The 16,457-nt window shown below is 36.8% G+C and overlaps 2 protein-coding genes across 2 annotated transcripts; both read right to left on the reverse strand.

The window, feature by feature from the left end:
• Positions 1 to 887: 887 nt before the first annotated feature.
• On the reverse strand, positions 888 to 6,068 carry mrpl24 (mitochondrial ribosomal protein L24). Its single transcript, XM_015402432.1, has 6 exons — positions 6,016 to 6,068; positions 5,613 to 5,799; positions 4,644 to 4,739; positions 4,080 to 4,183; positions 1,866 to 1,996; positions 888 to 1,347 (listed from the first exon to the last, which is right to left on the reverse strand). Exons 2-6 carry the CDS (start codon positions 5,793 to 5,795, stop codon positions 1,211 to 1,213), a joined length of 651 nt encoding a protein of 216 aa, XP_015257918.1. The 5' UTR covers positions 5,796 to 5,799; positions 6,016 to 6,068; the 3' UTR covers positions 888 to 1,210.
• Positions 6,069 to 9,178: 3,110 nt separating this feature from the next.
• On the reverse strand, positions 9,179 to 15,330 carry hdgf (hepatoma-derived growth factor). The gene is made up of 6 exons (XM_015402438.1): positions 14,884 to 15,330; positions 12,975 to 13,051; positions 12,685 to 12,823; positions 11,921 to 12,079; positions 11,667 to 11,837; positions 9,179 to 10,650 (listed from the first exon to the last, which is right to left on the reverse strand). Exons 1-6 carry the CDS (start codon positions 14,968 to 14,970, stop codon positions 10,630 to 10,632), a joined length of 654 nt encoding a protein of 217 aa, XP_015257924.1. The 5' UTR covers positions 14,971 to 15,330; the 3' UTR covers positions 9,179 to 10,629.
• Positions 15,331 to 16,457: the final 1,127 nt, after the last annotated feature.

A 16,457-nucleotide genomic window follows, 5' to 3' on the forward strand; every position in this document is an offset into this window, starting at 1 on the left:
GCTCCGCTGATGCCAATCCTTTTCTCTGCAGCCTGGTTTAGTTTCTAAATGATTTTTCCTCCAACTTATTTTCCATAGCTGGTAATAAATCTGTAGATTAAGTCATACCTGCAAACTTTAACACACCACAGGTGCAACCAGTGGTGCCAGAAAGGAGTCAAACGAGGTGAGCGAGGACTATGTTAAAACTATGCCGTCTGTATAGTCTTCTCCTCCCAGACTGTTTCCATGTCTCCTTAAGGTTTCCCAGACATTTTGGAAAGACAGACTCATTTGTCTGATGCTTGAAGTGTTGGAGAGCTATACGCTGGTCTGTCTGGGCATTGGTAAAATAAAATAAGCCCATTTTTGCCTTAAGCCCGATCCAAAACAGGCAGCACCCATTTCCATTCCTAAAGTTGCCAATACCACTAATAATCTCATTTTTTTCCTAAAGTCACAGACTCACTAGATGAAGCCTGAAGTAAACCAACAGTTATTGCTGTTCTGCTGCTTTCTTGGCTATGAGAACATCTTAATCCTCACTGCCATCTGTTATAAGATATACAAAAGCTTTAAATTGTTAAGCTGCCATTTTAACACTTTATAACGCAATGTGTGGGCTTGGTTAATGTGATTCGCTTTAAAGCATCAACATTTTTTGAGTTTAAATATTAATGCTTAATGGAGGGCAGATTGACTATGGTTTGAGAAAGGATGATTAAAACTCAGGGGTCATGGGTGATTAAAAGATAATCCAAGATAATTTTAATTTCCTAAGCTGCTAAATTTGGCATTAGATTTGACACGCTCAAAATTTAAAGCTAAAAATTGCTACACTAAGCTAAGAAAAATCACTGTATTTTTTTGTGAAGGCATAGAACTGCGGGGTTTCTCGCTAAAAATATGCTTTTCACAATAAAAGTTTTCCACTTTGATATTTAATACATCTTTTTACTGAATGGCAATAAAACACAGGCCAGAAAACAATCCATATTATGGTGAAAAAAAAAAAAAACAACCTAGAATAATTCAGGAAAAACATGTTGCACAGATACAACGTTCACAAATGTTTTAAATGCAGAAACACAAATTTTAAGTCCGTTTGGCCTCCTTAAGGTGTCTTCCATTAATGATGTAATCCGACCAAGAAATAGACTCCTGGCAGAATATGCTCAGCGCGCCGCTAAGAACCGAACAGAATGAGGAGGTAGAAGTCTGACAGTTATGTTCAGTACCAATAGGACTTCTGGTGCCTCCTGTCTTCCTGAATACCCAGTTTCTCCATGACCTCCTCTTCCAGAGTTTTCAGAGTTGGAACGTAGGTTTTTTCAAGAGTGTCTTCAGGACTAGTGTCTTTGGGTCCATCTGCGTGGAAACAGAAAGTAGGAGATAAGTGGGTATCAGTGCTCTCCTCAGAACCTTCCTTCTTTCCAAACCATTGCAAACCTCAAAGGATTTTGTGGGATGAACTACTCCTGCTCTGCAGAACTTAAAAGGCATGCAGAGATGCAATCCTTTTCGATCATGTGTGCAGAAGCAGGACCCTGACTAACACTGAAAACACACAGGGGATTCTGCCAACATGGCAAACATATGAAACAAAGACTATTTAGACTTTCTTTCAATCAAAAAGCAATACAACTCTACAGACACACAAGCCAATTTGATCAGTTCAGAAAAACTATTAAATTAGCAGAAATGACACCATAAAAGGCTATTTGACCATTGTTTACAGCCTTTATGGACCTGATTTCAGAAAAAAAAAACAAAAAAAAAACAAGAACCAAATCTTTCTGTGGGTGTAAGAGATAAACCAGCTGGTTTTGAATGCTGTAACCTGAAATAAACTGACCCCCCCAGTTTAAACTGAACTCATGTTTCACCTTTCCACTGCTGAGGCACAATGCCGTCTCTCCGTTCCACCACAGGTTTAGGGATGATTCGGCCCGTCCTGGTGGAAACTCTCACCCTCTCGCCCTCTTCTGTGTACTTCCACTCCACCTGAGTGGGCTTCCTGAAAAGTGAACGATCAAAGAACATCAACTGATATGGACCGAAAAGATCTGCTACATTGCTTTAAAAGCTGCTGAGTAACACAATATTAGATGGATTCAGAGAGACCTATTTAATTTTTTGTTAACATGTTACTGGTGCATATTTTTCCCTTTTTTGGTTATTTATAAGAGTTAGCTATGAGTCTTTTTGCATGCAACATTTTAATTTTCTAAACAGTGAGTTTCTTTCAGTCCCATACCAATAATCATTGGTATGGGACTGAGGTACTTGAAGCCCTAAATAACTAAGCCCAATTTCATATCAGAGAAATGGTTGTTCCTTATGTTCCTAAAAGATCACTCTCAATCTAAAGGTTTACTAGTGGTTTCTAGAATTTCTAAACGTAGAATGGGAGGCAGATCTTTTAGTTATCAGGCTCCTCTCCTGTGGAACCAACTACCAGTTTTAGTCCATGAGGAAGACACCCTGTCTAATTTTAAGGGTAGACCTAAAACTTTCCTTTTTGATAAAACTTATAGTTAAAAACAGAGTGATGATTGCTTAGTCTCTAGGTAAGTAGAGAATTAGGTGGAGGAAGAGCGTAAACAGCCCCTCGATCCATTGTGGGAGAACTTCAGTCAAGACAGTAGTTTCTCCTTGGCCCTACTGTGGCTCTACCTTTCTTATACCTCATCCAAAATAGTTATCCTCAGCTATTTTCTATCTTTATGCTGCTGTATGACATAGAGACCTTTCTTTTTCTACTTCATTCCATATCTATTCTCCCATTCTGCAGTGTTTGTTCCACTCATAACTTCATGCTCTCTCTGCTTTTTCTCAAAGTAGCTTCATCTGGTCTGTTCCGGTTTGGCGAAGCTTGGCCTGTTTTTCAGTGCAGTCCTGTTTCTTTTTCTGCAACTAACTGTATTTGCTCTCTTTCATCCTCTGACAAGTAAAGCTTGGAGCTTATCTGCCTGGCAGTGTGTTTCCTAGACAGGGCCACCTGTGGAGCTAGTTAACAGTTACCTTTTGTTTCCGCTTCTTTCTGTATACGTTTCTTCCACACTGATATCAGCGGGTTAACCCGAGTTCTTTCAGACATGGGGCAACCTAACAATCGGCATTTGGCTCCCTTCCTATTGGCAAAGGCTTAGTCTAATCCCTAGCTGGCAAGCTGCATGGACTCTGTCCTCCAACAGTTTTGTGTCTGGTGACATCATCACACTGGGTTAGCATTGATGATGTTAGCAGTGTGACAGAAATCAGGAAAGTAAACAATGGAGAGCAACATGCAGCCGGGGTGTAGTCATTGTGCTTTATTGTTTTGTATAATTTGTCTGTCCAAATCCCTCTTACATTGCTGCGGCATGTTTATCGAATGGGAAGAGAGTTTTTTTTGGCTTATTAGATATCAGATCAGATGCGACAGCTGCGGTGTGTCCATACATTGAGCTCAATGATATCATGTAATTTAGCAGGTCAACCTGGGTCTGGTGTTCCCACAGCATGCCGGACAGGGTCGAGTCGATTTTACAATGCTTCGCTTGCCGAGTAGACACGGGTCATTGAGCTCTTCCCACTGCCACTAAAAGCCGATTTGAACAGGTTCTTTGACCCGTAGGAAAGGGGTATAAGTCTGCTTCTATTTCTTTGAAACCGTTTGCCGGTTATGCAGAGCTTGGTTCTGCAAGGTTTCTTCCTGTTAAAAGGGAGTTTTACCCTCGCCACTGACCCTGCATGCATGGTGTGAGGGGTTGCTGAAGAGTCAATGGCAAAATGCAAGAGAAAATCGTTGCCGCAATCTCACGCAGGAGGACCATATACTGCAAGTCAATCACTGGATGCAATCAACTGGGTTACATTAACAGAAACTTTTGACCAATCTGACTGAATTGTCTCTGCTAAGTGCCTTGAGATGATAGGTGTTGTGAATTGTTGCTATATAAATAAACCGAATTGAATTATAATGGGTAAATAGTTTTTCCTTACATTGAATGCTATGTTTTGATTCATTATCTAAGTAACACCTTTATTGTGGTTGTTACATGCCTGGAAAATCTCTGACCTCAAGATAAGTTGTTGTCTTGTTGTGTTTATTCTACCTGTCTGATGGGTCAATCAGTGCGACATCATTGATGAGCAAAGGAGCCTCGCTGGCGATGTAGGTTCCACGGTAATCTCTGCTTTTCCCAATGAACCTGAAATGCTGCAGTGAGAAAAATAGAGGCATTTACCCCAATAGATATCTGGCTCCATCTAGTGGAATTGAGGAGGATCGCTGGGTCAAAAAATAATTTTTGTTTTCCAAATAAAGTTTGATTAATTTCAAGAACTTTCTGTAGAGGAAAACGTTTCAATAAAACATGCAGCATATCTTCCAAATTATCAACAGCAATACGTATTGAAAGACTTTAATAATAAGGCGCACTGGATTCTAATAGGGGTTAACGCAAGTCACAGTTGTCTATAAAAATAAAGAATTGAGAAAAGAAACAGAATAAAATTAAAGCGAGTAACTGTTTGGTTGCTTGTTTAAAAATATCTAAATGGAAAATAAGAGGGATGGATAATTAAATCAGCCTCACTCTTAAGGCTAAATTGCTAATTTCCCCTTTTTTAGGCCAAACCTAGTCTTGTTAAAAAAAAAAATGAAATTGATGTCTTACCGTGTTCAACCCTTCCAAGATGACCCAGTTTCTGTGTCTGAAGACTTGGGTCACCTTCCCCTGCTTCCCTTTCTCCTTCCCAGCAAGAATCTCAACCTGTAAAGACAAAACAACGTAATATTCACAATTTCAATGATATATTGATAAACCAAGTGTGTAAAAAAAAAGTATTCCTCCAGGTGGAATCAGCAGGCTGTTCTATGATAGCCGTCCATCTCTTTTACTTTAGGAAAGTAAAGGTAAAAGAGTTTTGGTCGAAACTAACACAGCTTTTGAATCTACTAAGCTTTTTAAATGATTTTCCTCCCTTACATATTTCTTGATTAGATAGATTTTTTTTCCTTTGTAAATAAATAAAAACACAAATTCGAAATAACAAGTCCATGCAATTTGAAAAAGAAAGTTAACAAGTCAACATGTGGAAAAAATTGTAAAACTAACCCTAACTAGGTGGTTGTGTCACTGTTTGCAGCAACTGCCTTTATACGTTTACAAAAACAGCCTTTATTCTTTAAGATGTAAATAGAGGGATCTAATGTAATCCAAGTGAGATGCAATTAAAAAAAAAGAGTTAAGTTTCTAGAAGTCCCTTGATTGTGTGTGGGAGAGGATTTAAGGTCAGCAACTAGAAGATATGTTTTCTTATTTAAATTAACTGTCTGAGGTCACCCCAAATGTTTCCTGCAAATGAATGCTGGACATTTTAATGGGGTTATATTACTGTCAGATAAAATCAGGGAATCAGGGTTTTTGTTTTATATCCGTTTTAGTAAAGAAAATGAATATTTAATCTTTAGTCCCCAAAAATCTGGATAGAGCTAGAGTTTAGTATTAAGAGATGGAGGTAGATTTTAATATGCTTGTTTACGTTCACATGTTTTGTTCTCAAATAAAACGCTGGGGAAATCAGCCCAGTGGATAAAATGTGCCCATAAAGACTTGATGAATGATCCTGGGTCTGGTTCTCACCATGTCTCCCTTCAGGACTGTCCAGTCCTCTGCTTCCAGCGGCTCCACGAACACCTTCCTCCTCCTCTTCCCCGGGGGATTCCGCCTCTTAGCAGCCTCCGTCCACGGCCTGTTGGTGCCGTAACGATAATCTTTGGGCACCACAACCCGGGCTGCCATCGACAGGAGAGCGGTCAGCCTCATGGTGCTGCAGGAAAGAAATAAAAGCTATCCTCCTTGCCAACAATTCAGAGACACACAAGCTAGGGGAATTTTAGCAGTTAGCTGCCGCTGAAATTAGCTCGTAGTTAATTGCACTTTTTTTCGTTAAACATATCGTGAAACTAGAGCTACAGCTTTTGTTTTTTGTTTTTATAATCATGTAGGTTCTTTAATGAAAGTGAGACTGTTATATGTAGCTTACCCTCTGTTGATGTCAATGTCACATGTAGCAGCAGAACTAAGGTCGCTGTTTAGTTTTAGCGCCACCTGCTGGACAGGAGTGTCTTTTCAAGACTCCACACATGCGCAACTGTCTGTACTGACTGTCCTCTAGGACCCTGGTTTTCAAAGTGGGGGCCGCCAGAAGATGGAGGGGAAAAAAGTAATACATAAAATAATTTTATTGAATGAAAATTATTAAAATATTCCTGTCTGGGTATAACTGCATAATTAAAATCCTTCACATAAAGCTTACAAATAATATTTTCTGGCTGTATGTAAGACAAGAGTTTCCCCACCCTGTTCTGTTTTTGCAAGGTATAAAGAGCCTCATTTAAAAAACAAAAAAACAAAAAGGTTATTAAAATTAACGTGGTGGGTCTATGTTATTGTTATATGTTATTCAATAAATTGATCAATTAAAGGTTAATAAAATAAAAGTCTAACTTCAGCTTTACAAAATAAGTGTGTTTTAATTTAGATGGTTTGTTCACACATTTGTTTATTCTGTCACTGTAGCATACACATGAGTGTTTACGCATGTTTCATATGAGGGGGGGCCTCAGCTGAAAATGTGCTGGTGTAGGGGGGCCTTGGCATGGTAAAGTTTGGGAATCCCTGCTCTAGGAAACCAAGATAGAAGTTGCTGAGCATCAATTTACAGGTTTACGTTTATATTTTGACAGGAGCTTTTTTGTATCTTTGGTTCTTTAGATTTTATTTGTATCAATCCACCCGTCTATTGAAGGACAGATGTATTTATTACAGACTCATAGTCCAGATCACATAGAAACAACTGGCATTAAATAATTATTCCATGTTTAAACACTGCTCATTGTTGAAAAATGGAGAATGCAGGGAAAATTTAAAGGTAGATCATAATTATTCAGTTCTGACCCGAAAATTCAGCAATTCCTGTGTTGTTGTCAGCTTAACTGAAAATGTTCAAAATCTGCAAATCTTCTTACCTTACCTTAGTTTTAAGCCTCTAACTTCTCCTCATATTGATTTATCTTATCTTCAACATTTTTTGTATTGAAAATTAAAAAGAACCTCCTTGAGGAAAACAGAAATAGTGATTTTCTTAGCATAAAATCTAAAATTTCTCCCTGGAGAGTTGACAATTCCCTAGGATCTTGCCTTTATCCTAGTGCTTAAGAACTGCTACTCTGCCCCATATACACACCATTCCTCTGGTGCCGACCTGGATAACTGGGGGGATCCCACTCTAGATTACAGACGTCTCGATAAAATTAAGTACCTTCTGGTGGCACCTACAACCTTCCTCTCAGTGCTTAGAGAGGGCCTCACGTTCCTATGTGAGGGTCTTTTGGTCCACAGATTGAAAAAAAACAAAACTGAATTGCTTTTTGTGTCTCCAAAGGAAAAGTTATCTTTTATTGTGTATGTATATTCTTTAGTATTATACTAATTTTAGTGCTTTTGAAATGATTAACCTATTAATCTTTAATTTTGTTTGTTTTGTTTAGTTTGCTAAATAGATCACATTTATTAATTTGATTATTTTTATGGAGAAGAAGAGGACCATGTTTGAGCTAATTTTACAGCATTTACTTTCTGATCTTTAAATCTGTTAACCTGTTGTTTTGTAATTTAGTTTTTGAAATTTAATTTAAACTGTGCCGACAAAAGATTCATCTCACCGTCTCAAAAAGAATGGTTAATTTTGATCCTCCTGCTGACCTCCAGGGACCTCGATGCCAGAAGTCCTCACTCCCTTCACCTGCTAAACGGGGTATTGATGCTGGAAGACTGCTTCCTCCAGGTGGTACCTGACACTTCTGACAATCACAGTCCTCGGAAAAAAATCAGTCCAGGAGAATCTGGCCGATAACGACAAATTGTAGTGGGAAAAAAGTAATCAACTATTCACCGTAGTTAGATAAACAGAGATTGGTGGCATTTTATTAATCATATATCTTTGCAAAGAGAGAACAGCTCTTATGGCACAGCATTCAGTTCTGTTCTGCCTGAGCAGCGTTCATTCCCCCTTACTTACAACAACTGAAAGTAGTCAGTTAAAACAATTTACAGACGCTTTGGTTAACAGTAACATGTTATGAATAAACCTTGAGAAAGGTTTGTTATGGTAAGAAGCTATAGCTGGTCTACAAACGCAGAGGATGGTGTGGCCTTGCAGGTGAAACAGACTCAGTGAAAACTTTTATAGTGAGTAAATAGGATAAAATAATATATAAAATAAGAGGAATCTAAATTTTCCAACATTAGTCTAGCATTTTTTTTTACTTGTTAATTGAAAATGCTCTATGAGCCATATAATATACAAATGTGTATTACACCGTCCATTTTCGTTTTCATTTCTTTGTAGTTATCTCAATTCCCATGTACAAGTTCTGTATGATGATTGTAACCTTTCTGCCAACCATAGCTTTAGATACAAAGTATTAAGTTATCAGCTTAACCTTATTTCAGGGTCACTGTAATGGCTGGAAACCAAATTAAACCAGGCAGTACTTTTAAGTTAGTACTATTAAATACATCACAAAACCTAGCAGTTTAATATGGGCATGTGGACCTTTGAAAGTCTTTGTACACCTGAGAACTCTGTGCTAAAATTCAATCTTTGGTCTCGACATATGGCGAATGACTGTTCAAATCAGGGAAACAGCAAAAAACTGACTCAGGACTGAGGGAAAAAAAAAAAAAAAAAAAGGCTAGTTCCTGACCATCCTAAATTGTGAAATGTTTTTTCATTTCTCTAACAGTAGAAATAAATATATGGTTTAACAGTGTTGTGTAAAAAAAAAAAAAAGGGTTTACTCAACCTGATGACAAATGCAAGGTAGTCAGCTTAATACACACCTTATAGAATAGCTCAACAAACAAGCAAATCCATTTGGGAGGAGCTGTGCTCAACAGAAATATAAGATACAAACAGACATGTTAAGTTACTTTAGTATCTAAAATAGACCCAAGATAAGAAAGGTTTAAGAGGTGACTGTCCTTTTTAATATTTCAGTCAAGACGAATGACAATCATTTCAATAGTTGGAGGGAGGGGGACTAGCAGAGAAGTAAAGGAAAAATTGATATACCTGTTGGTTTGTCTAATAACTGACTTAACTCCCATGTATCCTGAAAAGAACGACGAGAGCAGCGTTCATATTTGGTAATCAACATGTTTATTAAATTGACTTGCAACTACAATGGCAAACTAAGCAGCAGCTTAAGATGAATGTCAGCATCTAAAAGAAAACAAAAAGCAAAGAAACAAAAACAAAAGGAAAACATGACGCTTGAAAACAAATGTATTCTGAAATCAAGTGGAGGAAAGGTTTCATCATCATTTTTTTTTCTTTTGAGGAATTTCCCTTTTTTTCGATGACTTGATAAACTTGAAGCTAACACCGCTATACGGTTGAAAAAACACCGAAACAATGAAAGAACAATCACATCCACAACTTTATATCACAGTGAAAACAATAAGACCACTGAAGTAAAATGACTTGTATTCCAGTTACAAGATTGGGCAAAAAAAAAAAAAAAAAATCTTTTTTTACAAATTCAACAAACTGTGATGGACACACCTTGATCACTTAGGAGAAAAAAAATATCAATGCAACGAATATCAGTGACATGTTTGGGCAAATGTAACCAGAGATTGTGTTTTGAGTTGATGGGTTTCATCCAGATGTGGTAAGAAACTCTTCCACCCTTGCAGCTATCTGTACCGCTCCACCTTAACATTTCAAGGTCAAGCTGAGACAACACTCAGGAATGTCTTTCTGCTTTCTACCATCAGCTTGGACAGTTACAAGGCCTTCCTTTGCAGTCGGTAATTAAACACAATTTGCAGGATCGATGTCTTTGAAAACCAAGAGGTCCACGTATGAGAAAATTTAGAGATTAGCTACACAATTTGTTGCTCTACAGTGAAGCATTCACACCAGAGCAACAAAACTGGTGTTGCTAATAACAAGAGCAAACAATTGGACTGAAAGTGCAACTTACCATGCATTCAATGACTGAATAAAGGGCCTAGTCAGGCTGAGAAGCGGGTTGATACAAATGGGGGTGAAATGGTTATAAACTAAAGCTGAGCGTTTTGTGTGAAAATGTGTTCCATTATTCTGTACATTATGTTTTAAAACCCATTATTTGGGAGTAGTTCTCAAAGACATGTTTGGGATTTAGATCTTCTTTTGTGATAAATGCAGTATATATTAAGTTTATTTATTCCCTCAAACTGAAAACAAAAGTTTTTGACACCTATTATTCAGTCTTTGTAATTATGTAATTGCACTTGGAAATAAAAAATATATAAACATCCAAATCCTGTTTGCACAAGAGCTTAAAAACACTCAGCTCAATTGTTTGAAGACCGATCAACGAATGTTAGATTTGTTTTTGTTTCTGGGATATAGAACATCCCAAAATTGACAAATGGAAATTTGTTTGTCTCTTAATACAAACATGTTTTGTTTTTTTTGTTTGTTTTCTCACGTAGCTTGCTCATTAATTAAACCGCTGAAATACGGCATCCTACTAGTATTTCTGTCGATGCCTGAATTCCAGAGAAAAGCATTGAGGGCTGTTGGTTTTCTTTTGAGTAGATGTTAAGCGCTGTCTGTCACAGGCTGCAGGGAGAAAAGAAAAGAAATCATCAGGGCAGAGCTTTTAGCTTAACATTCTGAAAACTACAACATCATAAAATGATACAATGGATCCAAAAAGATTTCTTACATTATTGCTTTAAAAATATTACCACCCATGTCTTCAATAGGGCTAATGGCCTGTTTTCACTAATGTAGTTTGTGATTTTGTGCGGGTTCTTTTTATTTGAACACATTTTCAACCTAATACTCATCTATGCTTTAACATAAAGATACCTTTAACTAAACAAGTTTAAAGAAAATTGTGAATTTCTTAGTCTTAAAATAAAAAAAATAGCTAGGGGTATATTAGAAAAAGAAAATGGATACACAAATGAACTCTAATACCTTTTCTGTTGTGTACATTGAAACAAACTGATAATAAATATGAGATGTTTGATGTTGAACAGCGGTGCAGTAGTTCAAACCAGATATTTATACACTAGATAAAAAGATGAGTTATTCATTTTCTTTTTTTTTTTTTACTGACTAAAATAAATTCCGCTCAAAGTTTTCTTTTTTGTGTCACGATTACCAAAATTATATTTGTATTACAAACTTTTTCATTAAGTTTCCTTTTGCATAAAAAAAAAAAAAAAAAGAAAGGAAAACACTAATAAGAAGTTCATTTGAAGATCTGCTTTTTGTAGCAAACACATAATCTGTCTGTGCGGACTTTCTAAATGCAGACAGACCTTAGACATCCATAAACACCATGTTCATTTGTGACGTTGCTATCAGAAGCTTCCAAGTTAACGGAGAAGCAAACTAATCCTAGTAATTCTCTAAAGGTAAACTAAGGTGATTTCATATTGTTAAAAAGTTGCACATTAATATCAGACCTGTATTTTGTGTCCTATTATAATAGCTGAATGATCTGTTCAATGAGTAGATGTTGATGCTACTCTCTAATATCTGTGTGCTTCTAATTTTAAAGATCACATGTCTTTTTTGTTTTATCTGATTAATGATAATCAGCATGTTGTTGAGCAGGTTTTTACCTTTTCCGCTGTTAGCTGGGCCTCTGGTGGAGCGTTCTCCTGGCCTTCTGGTTTCGACTCACTCTGTGAGGAAGGTGCTGTGGCCTTAGTTTTATCCACATCATTCAGCTTGGCATCGGTGTTGGATTTGTCCCCCTCTGCCTCTGTATCCTTTGGCCGTTTGGGAGAGTCCTGTCAAAAGTGCAACGAAGGGTGAGGAGAGCCTTGCAGGAATCTAGCAGTGGAGGTGTCCGTTCAGACAGCCTGAAGCTCACCTCTGTGGACTCCTCTGCTTTTCGCTTAGTCCCCCCCTTCTCGTTCTTCTCGTCGATAACCAGGGTCCCTTCATCTTCGTCGCTGCTGCCCTCGGCATTGGCTTTCTCCGAGCTGCCTGTGTCTTCAGCAGCTTCTGATGAGTTGTCCTTCTTTGCAGACTAAAAAAAGAAAAGAAAAAAAAATACAAATCAATAAATAAAATATGCTTTCAAACAGAATTTGAGCTTAAACAAAACAAATGTTTACCTTTGTTTCATTGATCAAGGTCACAGACAATAACCAAGTTTGAGATGTTACTTTATAAACACAACAGAATAAAACAAGTTCGCACAGGTTTTATGGGCTGTGTGACATAAGGAACACACTGTGTTAAATGTAGTGAATGCAATACCAGTAAGGTAAGATTTTACTAGTTTTAAAGTCTTGTGCTCTGGGTTTGCTGCCAACATAGACCTCAGAGAGTGAGGAATAGCGTTACTGAAAAATATACCACAGCAAAGATTATATATAGTTTTTGCTGCGTGTATAGTATAAGTAAGCCATTTTTTCCCTTTGGAATAAATGTATTTTCTCTTGATTTGAGCAGTTTCTACAAATGCCAATAAACAAGAGGAATTGTTCTTAAAAATAAGAATCTAATTTCTAGTGCATATCCCAGAAATACTCACTCCACCAAAAATCATCTCATTTACCTTCTCAAATTCAGGGCAAATACACAATTTAAGAATTTATTAGGCCTGTTTCATTCATGAAGACTACCAACCTCGTATCCTTCATGAGTGACAGTGGGGTTGTTCTCGATTTCCCAGAGTCCCTCAGCAAAGCCTTTCCTCTTATTTGGTTTTCCAAACTTCTCCTTGCACTCCTCATATGGGAAGAGATCCTTGGCTCCGAGGAAAGCCCTGCCACCATTGAACAATTTGCTGTGATATCAACCAAAAGGCTCTCCAAATTATGTTCAATGCTGATTTGATTTATTCCAAAGTTTGAGGATTTAATGACATGCTTCCTGCAAAAGCGAAACATTTATAGGCATAGACACAAAATACTTACGTCTCATGTGTTCCAAAAAAGAACACTTGATATTTGTTTGAGGGCGATTTGACGGCTCCTTCTGGTAACTCGTCGATCTGTACAACACAAGAGAAAATCCTAATTAGGTGATACAGGTAAATGAAAAGAATCCATCTAATATTAAAACAATAATAAAACACTACCTTAAAAACAAAAGAAAATAGGGAAAGGATGATTTCTCAGAACATTTAAATAAAACAAATCTATAACATGCAATCATCTATAGTAAAATTAAATAATTAAAAAAAAAATAATAATAATAATAACTGATACATAACATTGAGTCTCAGTTAACCATAATAAAAAAAATATTAAGTTGCTGATCATGCATCATTTGGGTTTGCCTCTCTGCTGGCAGTAAGTCTTCCAAAAGGGCACAGCGAAATAAAGAGACAAAAAAACACTGCCGTCATGACAGACAGGCATGGCGACTATTGTCTCTGCCAGACGGGCTTCTGGCATTCACCAGATAGGAACGCTGCGAGATGGTAGTTGGGGCAGGACCCAAATTCTGTTGACATGAAGCTGATAAGGCTGAGGAAAGGGAGGGAAACGACACTGCCCAGAGTCATAGTTCCTTCTTACCGTTTCTTCTAATATTGAGCATTTTTTTCTTTCTAGGTCTTTACTTTGGCAACACTTTTAAGGGATTACAATGTTTTGCTAGTTGTTTGATTATAAATATTTGCCCTTTTTGGTAGTAATCTATGTTTTAAATATAGATTTCATTTGGTGATTATTTATAAATGCAAAGATTGGTCCATCCTTCTCATTGCCTGATCCATCACATATGTCTATATGCACCATTAAGGAGTTAAGAGGTGAATAAAGACATATAGCTTCAGAACTGTTTCTTAAATAACCGTGACATTTATTACAAAGAAAGGCCCACCAAAACACCAAACTATTTAAAAAGCCTAATTACAGTTTAAGAAAATAAGCATATTATGGAATCAGGCGTCATATTTGATTTTTCTCTCTTGGGAAAGTAAAAAAAAAAAAAAACAAATACATAAATATGATTTTGTTTCTTCCAACATCACTGTATATATGTCATTTCTCCTTCTCTAAGCTCTTCAGAAATAATAACGCATAACCTGCTTTTAACCTCTTAGATGACATCTTCATTCATTTATCTAACATTGAGGGTATTTTAGGTTGGCAACTTTTATAATATTCCCGGTTCTTTTTTATATTAAACAGTGTTAACTTTGTTAGGATAGATAAAACTGATAAAACAAAATCCAATCGGAAAATAAAATGATAAACTAAGGACATTATGTGGCAGAAAAGTAAGTTTTCAGTCATTTTAACATAAAAAAGCAGTGCAGTGGCGACATGTGAGGTCAGGTAAACAGGTGGACGTACAGTAAAACATAAAATAACCATAATTAGTTACAGAGTTACATATACATGTGTAAGGATAAACATTAAAATGTATTTAATGATAAAACATTGGTATGTGCGTTGCTGTAACATGGGTTGTGGTGTTGGCTAACTTTCACAAACGGTCAGCGGTTATCGACCGTTAAGAGTCCGCGAAAAGCTTCAACTTCCAGCTAGCATCAACAGGCCTCAGGGGACACGGGAACACCGGAGGGGTCAATAAAAAGAAGCCAGCGACAGCACCTGTGTTTAATGACTGGATTTATTACGTGCTGGTGCGTCTTAAAGAAATGCGTAATAGCAAACTATTGGCTCTTTTCGTTACGTTGGCTTTAAAAAAAAACAAAAAAAACGGAGATGCTAAGCTAACACATGTTAGCTGCCTACGTTAGGCCTCTCCTGGGTGAACAAGAAGGTACCAAAGCAGCAACACGGTCAGAAAGACTGAAGTTAGCAGCAGACTGGATGCTGGGAGCTAAATATGCAAACGGCGGGAGCTTACCCTTGCAGGCCAGTGTGGATATCCCTTCATTTTAGCAAACACCAGGTCTCCAGGTTTGTATTCCTTTTGCCTGTTGGTCCTCGGCATGATTCAGATTCAATGTAAGAGATGTGTTACAACAAATATATATTTTTTAGCCTAAAATCCCTTGCTGCCACCTTCTACAACAAAAAACTAATCCAAGCGTCGAGCCGACATCCAAATAAACAAACCAAGCGCGGAAAAATTGGAGCGAAGACGCAGCGAGCGGTTCGCCCCCTCTTCTTCTTTGAATGAAGAGCTACGAAAACAAACCGCGGCCGAACGACAAAGGCTGTGCTTCTATTTTCAATAAATTTCTACAAATTAGCAAGGTATATTGACTAGTTTGTATAAACGCTAGCTCGCCCTCCGGATTAGTTAGGTTTGAAATTGAAACCCGCTTTCCTCTACAGACGCGCCCCCCAGTATTTAGGTGCAACCAGAAAACAGCGCCCCCTACTGGCTGGAACAAAAGAGAACAACTGCGAAATGAATCAAAGCATTAAGATTCCCATTACGAAGAAGGTAATAACTTCATAATGATGTTGAAACCAAACTTTTCATATGGTTCGAGCATGTTATTTTTTTGATTTTCATGAAAAGAATACCGATGCAAGCAGAAGACTGACAATCTAATTGTTATATTTGGTACATTTCATATTCACCAATATACATTTTTATAATCTTCACCCTTTTTGAAGTTTTGGTTCAGGATATTGATCTATATGTATCTACTATTTGCAAGAGTACAAAGAAAACAGCTGTAAGGAAATATGAATTTTATAGATTATTTAATGTTTCTAACTTGTCATATCTGTAACATCTGCTTTGTTTTTTTTTGTTTTTTGTTTTTTTTTATTTGTTTCTTTTTGTACCAGTGTGTTTTCTGCAGAAGCATATATCCCTGGCATACTGTGTTCTGTTCCTTGTTTTTCTTTGTATTTGTATCTGTAAGATGCTTTCTCAAAAAATTTATAAAGAAAATCCTATTTCAGTTTTTTTAAATATCTGGATAAATTACTTGCATTTGGAATTAATGGTAAACTATTGGTTTTACTTAATAGCTGTGAATATATTTAGCAAAATCTAAATTAAAAAAATAAATATATAAAAAAATAACAACAGCAGCAAAAAAAAACAAAACATAAATGTTAGGGATTAAAGTTGACTTGTAACCAGGTTTTGGATTTAAACCAAATGCAAACATTTTTCATCACAGAAAAATATGGAAACTAGTCAGAAAAGCTTGCAGGAACCCCGAAGGAGCTGCAGAAACTTTGGTTTGTTCTGGCTTTATCTTAAATGTAACAGCAATCTTGGTATAATAGAAAATGTAATATAGTTTATGAAATGATATATCAGGTTTGGGTGTTTTCATTACCTTTAAGCAGCATTCATGTGAAGAAATAAAATAAACATTGTTTAGTGGGACAACACAGAACGCTAATTACAAGTCAAAACAGAAACAGGATGCAAAGGCTTACAAATTATCAAAATAATAATAATAATAATGGGAATGTATAGTCTGGGTAAATGTACAACATAAGTTAAAA

This window comes from Cyprinodon variegatus, unplaced genomic scaffold (genome assembly GCF_000732505.1).
Source record: "Cyprinodon variegatus isolate N-32 unplaced genomic scaffold, C_variegatus-1.0 Scaffold1348, whole genome shotgun sequence".
NCBI lineage: Eukaryota > Metazoa > Chordata > Actinopteri > Cyprinodontiformes > Cyprinodontidae > Cyprinodon > Cyprinodon variegatus.